The sequence below is a fragment of the Poecilia mexicana genome, unplaced genomic scaffold, assembly GCF_051168715.1.
Source record: "Poecilia mexicana isolate PSO_F unplaced genomic scaffold, ASM5116871v1 scaffold_19, whole genome shotgun sequence".
Taxonomy (NCBI): domain Eukaryota; kingdom Metazoa; phylum Chordata; class Actinopteri; order Cyprinodontiformes; family Poeciliidae; genus Poecilia; species Poecilia mexicana.
In genome coordinates, this window is record NW_028263388.1 from 521,662 (window position 1) to 530,000 (window position 8,339).

General features: G+C 39.5%; 1 protein-coding gene across 1 annotated transcript in view; it reads left to right on the plus strand.

The window, feature by feature from the left end:
* The first annotated feature begins 7,066 nt into the window (after positions 1 to 7,066).
* LOC106906293 (NADPH oxidase organizer 1-like) overlaps positions 7,067 to 8,339 on the plus strand; it is a 3,426-nt gene continuing 2,153 nt past the window's right edge. Inside the window, exons 1-5 of the mRNA XM_014971502.2 lie at positions 7,067 to 7,229; positions 7,301 to 7,381; positions 7,521 to 7,593; positions 8,059 to 8,242; positions 8,312 to 8,339. The exon at positions 8,312 to 8,339 is cut by the window's right edge and continues 169 nt beyond it. Of these exons, the coding sequence (XP_014826988.2) occupies positions 7,155 to 7,229; positions 7,301 to 7,381; positions 7,521 to 7,593; positions 8,059 to 8,242; positions 8,312 to 8,339 (441 nt within the window). The 5' untranslated portion in view covers positions 7,067 to 7,154. The remainder of the gene's footprint in view (positions 7,230 to 7,300; positions 7,382 to 7,520; positions 7,594 to 8,058; positions 8,243 to 8,311) is intronic.

An 8,339-nucleotide genomic window follows, 5' to 3' on the forward strand; every position in this document is an offset into this window, starting at 1 on the left:
AAACACAAAATTCAATTAAACTAAATGCAAACCAACCCGCTTCAACATTCTCACAAACTTTACAAAAACATAAAATAAATTATCATACAAACTATTCCAGCAACATGGAAACCAAATTAAAACAAAGAAATAAAAACTAAATATTAATGTGACTCATGGATTCATTCACATTTTCATGTTTTTAATATTTCAGGCTCAGTTCTGCTTGGTTTCATTTTCTGGGACATTCATTTCTCTGGGTCAGAACCGGGTCAGAACCTGTCAAACTTTTCACAAATGACATCAAGAGTCTGAAACTCGATTTAGAGACGACCTGCAGCAGAGGATTTTATTTAGGGGCGTCTGCCCAGAGGGGCTGTGATTTGTGTTTTGGTCTCCATCTCTCCTGTTTTCAGACGTTTCGGTTCTGGATGATCATACTGGGTTATTTCTGGCCCGCAGCCTGATGCTGCCATCGCCGGACCAGACGCTGCTACCTTCCTGGGCGAGTCGCCAGCAGCAGGCAGAGATACACACCCTGATGGGACCAAATATAGAAAAACACACCTAGACTCTGAGGAAGAGGAGCTCGTTCAACAGGACGAAGGAAACTGGAAAAGCTTCTGGACGTTTCTTCACTTTACCTGAACAAAACTTCTTGTCTTTATCCTTCTACTGAACTAAAGCAGGGAACTGAGCCCGGTTCTGGTTCTGGTTCTGGTTCTGCTGGAGGCTCCTTCCTGTCCTCTCCTCTGTCCCCCCCTGCTGGTCCAGGAGGAGTGATGCTGTGGGTCAGTGAGTTCATGCTCTGCTGAGGTTCCTCAGATCAGGGGTGTACAAACTTTCTGCCATAAGAACCAAAATAGTTCAACTGAAATTTTTTTTAAATAAATTTAGTTTTTGCCATTTTTTATTTTAACTGCTCAATAATAAAGTAAAAATGAAGCAGCATTGAAATGAACAGATGAACAGGGTCACAGCTTCAGGATTTGATCTCCAGTAAAATCTGGTCAATCATTTTGGATCCAGTTTCTCCAAAATTAAGATTAAAGCAAAAACTTCCTTCCTAAATGGGAATTTATCAATATTTTCATTTATAAAGATGGGCAAACTTTGGACACTTCAAAACATTTTAAAGTAATTTAATTAATAAACTGAACTTAAAGCAGAGCTTGATAAGTAGGACGAGTTGGTGTGAATTGTTTCTGCAGTGCTTTGTGTGAACCGGACTGGTCTGACTGGTCTGACTGGTCTGTAATTGGACATATTTACAGTATTTGATTGTCGGGAATCGCTGCGCTGCTCTGACTCACTGCAGGTGAAACGTGGAGTCGAGTCGATTCCTGGAAATGAAGGTCAGAGAATTATTTTCATGACCAGAAAACAAATGCTTCAGGAAACGCCTCCATGATGCAGAGCGACCTGCAGGTCAGAGGTCAAACACGTTTCCTTTCATAAAGCGCAGCTGAGTCATTTTCATGCCAAACAGAGAAGCGGATCTTAATGACCCGGTTTCCAGGCAGAGAAATGCAGTTTGATCTCTGGACTGCTGGGGAACCGTTTGACTCATCGTGACCTTTGGTCTGACCTTTGGTCTGACCTCCTCACTGTCATCCACGGCCACCAAATCAAGGAAACGAAGAAAATAAATTTACCAAGCAGCTTCCTCCTGGTTTTCCATTGTTTCACAAGCAGTCAGAGCCGCGCCTGTACCTGCACAGAAAACATTTTTATTGCACATCAGACGAGAAATAACGGAGCTTCACGTCTTTTATTTCCTCGGTAGCCAGACGTTATCTCTCCTGCAGATTGAAGTGACACTAAAACAACTCTGTGTAACAAACATAATCATAAAACAGCAGCAGCAACTATTTCACTTCCATCTGTTATCAGTTATGGTTTTAATTAAGACTTCCTGTACAGAAAATGTCAGATAAAGCCCTAATCTTAAAAATTAGCTCTGCTAATTCTAAAGCACTACATTAATATGTTGTTTTACCAGAAGCTAATGCTAAAGCGCTAACTACCACCATGTTGATTCCTTGCGTGCATCATGAGAACAGAAAGGCTCTCAAAACGATTCAGAAATGTGATTATTTGTTTAATTAACTCCTGGCTGTTTGTTTGTGTAAATGCTTTGATGTTTACTAGAGAGCTGCTCAATAAAGTTCATTGAAAAAGAGAAAAACCAGGAGAGGAAGTGGAACCGCTGCTTAAGGCCGGTGGCGCATTGGGGCGCTGCACCAGAGGGGCGTCCAAACCCCGTCTGGAGGGGGCGGCGCGCTGATGACGTGTTCCTCTTCAGCGCCTTACGCTCCTTCACCTCGCGCCCATAACGGGGTTTTACCTTTCACTACCTGCGTTTGCTGTGTACCATCACCCACCTGAATAATATGTAGTTGTGACCCTGTTAAGCCTCTTCTGATGTCCCATTGTGTTTGTCTCAACATCCGGCAACAGTGACGTCACGTTTTAACACTGTTAGCCTTCATTAAGTAAAACTACAGCCCAGTCAAACCTTTCAACTGGAAGTTTATCAAACAACCCAGTAAGTTAGAGCTCTAGGATTTACCTAGAAAATTCATTAATTTAACTTTGAAAACATTTAAGTGCGTTACATGTTTTCAAAGTTAGCAAAAGGGCTAAATGAAGGATTAGCTCTGCTATTAGCACATTAGCAGAAGAACCGTGGGCCTCGATGGACCGGTCTGAAGTCCAGAGTCATTTATCCTCTGTAAACGTAACTAGCCTGAAAAAGCCTCAGAAGTTTTTAAAGAAAATTAATGAACAAGTTGAATCTTGAATAAACACTACAGTCATGGTAGTGGCAGCATCATGCAGTGGGAAGATGGATGGAGCAAGGCAGATTGTTTTTCTCCTGAAGCAGTGGGCGGCCATCTTGGCTCCGCATGGCCTGAAGTGGTTCATTGTTCTGTGGAAGGTGTGTTTACTTTCTGTCTCCTGGTTTCTTTCACAAGAACAGAAACACCTGCAGCATTTTTATCTGCTTCCTTCTAGTCAGATGAAGAAAATGAACAAACAGGAAGATAAGATCGAAAAAGTGAAATCATTAGCAGATCTGATCTTTTCTTTATTTTTAAATGTTTAAATGTTCCAGAACATTTTAGATTTAAGATGAAAGCTGATAAAATATTAAATCAGTTATCCTAACCAGACTCTTTTATTATATCATAAATTTAATATAATTATCAACACTTTCTGGACGACTGAGTCCAGAACCAGAGCAGGTCAAAGGTCATCCTGAGTGCCAGGTATCAGCTGCTGCTGCAGAGGGAGGAAAAGGCAGGTTGGTTTTTACTCAGATCATCTTCAGGTTCACATTAGAAATAATCTCACAACAGATACAGATTCAATTATTACAGCAAAAATCTCATTTATTTCAACACGTTATTCCAAAAGCCTCAGATTATGGAGAGTTAGAGTCAAACGGCATCGTTCATGGAGATCAAGAGTTTATGACTAAACCTGAACTAAAACTGAACTAAACCTGAACTAATCCTGAACTAAAACTGAACTAAACCTGAACTAAAACTGAACTAAAACTGAACTAAACCTGAACTAAACCTGAACTAAAACTGAACTAATCCTGAACTAAAACTGAACTAAAACTGAACTAAAACTGAACTAAACCTGAACTAATCCTGAACTAAAACTGAACTAAACCTGAACTAAAACTGAACTAAACCTGAACTAAACCTGAACTAATCCTGAACTAATCCTGAACTAAAACTGAACTAAAACTGAACTAAAACTGAACTAAACCTGAACTAAAACTGAACTAATCCTGAACTAATCCTGAACTAAACCTGAACTAAAACTGAACTAAAACTGAACTAAACCTGAACTAAAACTGAACTAAACCTGAACTAAACCTGAACTAAAACTGAACTAAACCTGAACTAAACCTGAACTAAAACTGAACTAATCCTGAACTAAAACTGAACTAAAACTGAACTAAAACTGAACTAAACCTGAACTAAACCTGAACTAAAACTGAACTAAACCTGAACTAAAACTGAACTAAACCTGAACTAAACCTGAACTAATCCTGAACTAATCCTGAACTAAAACTGAACTAAAACTGAACTAAAACTGAACTAAACCTGAACTAAAACTGAACTAAACCTGAACTAAACCTGAACTAAAACTGAACTAATCCTGAACTAAAACTGAACTAAAACTGAACTAAACCTGAACTAAGCCTGAACTAAACCTGAACTAAAACTGAACTAAACCTGAACTAAACCTGAACTAAAACTGAACTAATCCTGAACTAATCCTGAACTAAAACTGAACTAAAACTGAACTAAAACTGAACTAAACCTGAACTAAAACTGAACTAAACCTGAACTAAACCTGAACTAAAACTGAACTAATCCTGAACTAAAACTGAACTAAAACTGAACTAAACCTGAACTAAGCCTGAACTAAACCTGAACTAAAACTGAACTAAACCTGAACTAATCCTGAACTAATCCTGAACTAAAACTGAACTAAACCTGAACTAAAACTGAACTAAACCTGAACTAAAACTGAACTAAACCTGAACTAATCCTGAACTAATCCTGAACTAAAACTGAACTAAACCTGAACTAAAACTGAACTAAAACTGAACTAAGCCTGAACTAAACCTGAACTAAACCTGAACTAAAACTGAACTAAAACTGAACTAAAACTGAACTAAACCTGAACTAAAACTGAACTAAGCCTGAACTAAACCTGAACTAAACCTGAACTAAAACTGAACTAAACCTGAACTAAAACTGAACTAAACCTGAACTAAAACTGAACTAAACCTGAACTAAGCCTGAACTAAACCTGAACTAAACCTGAACTAAAACTGAACTAAACCTGAACTAAAACTGAACTAAACCTGAACTAAAACTGAACTAAACCTGAACTAAAACTGAACTAAAACTGAACTAAGCCTGAACTAAACCTGAACTAAACCTGAACTAAACCTGAACTAATCCTGAACTAAAACTGAACTAAACCTGAACTAAAACTGAACTAAACCTGAACTAAAACTGAACTAAACCTGAACTAATCCTGAACTAAACCTGAACTAAGCCTGAACTAAACCTGAACTAAAACTGAACTAAACCTGAACTAAAACTGAACTTGAAGACGTTTCTCAGTTTCTTCTTCCTGGAGTTTCTGACAATGACATCACTTCCTGTTGTGCTGAATGAAGCTGGTTGGAAAGGCCTAGCATGGATGACCTTTGACCCTCTGACTAGGAGGAAGTTTGATCTGCAGCTTCCCAGCCTGACAGATCTGAGCAGGAATCAGCATCCTCCCCATCAACTGGACTTTGACTAAGCCATTCTTTCCTGTGAATCTGCTTTTATTGTGCTTCTCTGCCAATAACCATTCAATAAAATATTAAGACTTTGTTCTGTAGTTAGATTTTATCTTCCAGTCCAGACTTTTGTCACTCTACATTAAGTTACAGAAAAAGAAACAATGAGGCTATGCTAAATATTTAAACATGTTTATTACAGACGCAACATGTTTGACTGCAGACGGATGTTTGACAGGTTTGTGTTTTGGTGAATCGGTGGTTTCTGATCTCGGCTGATCGGGTCAGATAACCTTCCAGAAAATCAGATCATGTTTGAGAAACATGCAGAACAATAGAACGCCTTGCATTGTTGAATACTGAATGCAGATCCAGTCATTCCTCTCTTTTGTTCTGCAGTGGGAGGGAAACCAGAAGTCAAACTGGTTCTGCTGGTTCCCAGTGGGTCAGGTCTGAACTCTCATTTTTCTGGGGCTTTATCCTGCACAGATTTTGAGTTTGTCCTTCCATAACAATAATAACTTTATTTAACCAAGTTTGAAATCAAACATCTGTTTTTCAAGAGAAAGTGAAAGTTTTCTGATGTGATTAAGATGATAAAGTCCAGAGGCTGCAGGCCTGTAATCTGAAAGACAACAGATTACAGATCAGTTCTGTCAGATTAAGAATGAAAACTGTAACAGTGATGAGTTACGGCTCAGATAATAATTCATCAGATAATCTGAGATCTGCAACCTTTACAGTCCAAAACAACTTTACTTTTATTTTCAGGTTTGGAAATAAATAAAAACAAGAGATTTGCAACATGGATGTTTTTCCTCATGTATAAAAGCAGAATATAGTTTAAATACTAATAAGAAGAAAAACCAAACATTTAATGCAAAACCTGCATGTTATTGTTATTATATCTACACTAAAACAGCCAAAGTTATGAAGAGCCAAACAGGTGCAGGTGGAGACCCTGCTGTGATCAATAATCAGGCAATAATCAGAGGAAAGTTTAACCAAATTTACTCCAAAAACAGAATTTATTTGATTAATTTACAAAAATAATAATTCCTGTGACGTAAAAACCTCACGTGTTTCAGGTTCAAAGCTGCACAAACTCAACATTCAACGCCGAAGCACGTGCCGCCTGTGTGTGTGTGTGTGTGTGTGTGTGTGAGATAAATGCTGGCATCCCTTCACAGCAGGGGCTTCACATCCACCTGATGAGAGCAGCGATAAACCCTTTGAAGAAACACCTGCTAACACACACACACACACACACACACACACACACACACGCAGGTGAGCGGTTTTCTTGGCGCCGGATGACAGCAGTGAAGTCCTGATGACGTCAGGCAGACACTCAGCCGCTGAATGTGATGAATTCATGTTTTCATCATTAAACTAAATGTTTATTTATGTTTGATCTCATTTGTTTAAATATGTTTCTTCTTCTTAACATCATTTTATTTTTAAGATCTTTTTCAGATTTTACTTTTACCTCATTTTAAACATCTTTTCTTTTGAATTTCCATCACAGCCGCCATGTTGGTTTTAATATGACTGATGCTTTGAAACATTTTGGTTCCTTGTTCTTCTGCATATTCCGTCTCATGCAGCGGCTGTTTCCCGGTTGAAGATGCTTTATGGTCTCTGCGGCAGGTTGGTGCCTCACCTGTGTGACGTCATCCAGCGGTGCTGCTGCTGCTGACGCCCCGCCCCCTGCATCCTGGCTCCGCCCTCTTATTTCACATAAGTAGAGGCGATGCGGCTGTTGGAGCTTCACATTCTCACCTTCATCCGCCTCGTCCTCAGCGGCAGCCGCTGACCTGAGAACCAGAACCAGAACCAGAACCGCGGCAAGATGACCGGAGATCAGCGCTACGTCATCAGCGTCAGATTGATTGGAGGAGTCCGCAGAGAGAAGCCGAGACTGAAGGTTGGTTAAAACCTCACAAAGTTTTTATTTATTAATCTCATGTCAGAAAAATAATCAGCTCTCCTCCTCAGACCTTCATGCTGTCCGTCCTCTGGTCCGATGAGTCGGAAGTGATCATCTACAGGTCCTTCCAGGACTTCCGGTCATTTCATGTAAGTCAGGAAAAATCCGAGCTGCAAACTATGAAATCATTTGAATTTATAATAATAAATCAATCAGCACTCCAAGTGCAATAAAAGAAATTAAGAACAGTCAAATAAAACCCATTTAATGACTACATTTCTCCAACAGGGGCAGCTGAAGAAGAGATTTCCAAACTTTAATCCCTTCAGGAAGAACGACAGGAAAATCCCAAAGTTCTCCGGTGAGCAAATAAATCCAGCCTGGAGAAGAAAATACAGTCATCAGTGTTTTATGATGTTATGATTTATGACAATAACAGTCAGTAGGTGGAGAAAAAGGAGCAGTTCACCATTTTTACAGATTAGAACCTGGATCTGTTTTATAAAGAATTAGTATAAAACCATTAAAAACCAAATAAAAATAGAAACTAAATGTTGATTGAAAGTGTCTCCAGATGGGATCAATTCAAACATTAATGAAAAGTTTATTTATTTCACTAACTCATCAATTCCACAGAATGAAGCTTTAAAGGTTTTATTACAGTGAAAACATTCTTGATGCAGAAAATAATCTTTAATATTTGCTTTATATTATTTACAGTAGCTGACAAAAAGAGCCTCAGTTGATTGAAATGTTGATAATTTTTCATCTTTAGAGAAACTTTAGTTGATTTTATTAATTTGTTCTGGTTCTGGTTCTGGTCCAGGGAAGGCCCGGCGCAGCAGCCTGCAGCAGACCGGATCCAGGAAGTCGGTGAGGCAGATGAGCTTCCTGCAGAGTTACTGCGAGGAGCTGCTGCGCTGCGATCAGACCGTGACCTTGAGTTCAGAGGTCACCCGGTTCTTCACGCCCAGAGATCACGACCTGCAGACGGACTTCACCAAGAACACGTGAGTTCTGGTTCCGGTCGGGTATCGGCGGGCCGCTTTGATCCGTTTCTAACACGTGGTCTGCTGCAGCGTCATGATCCTGATGTCTGACGAGGCG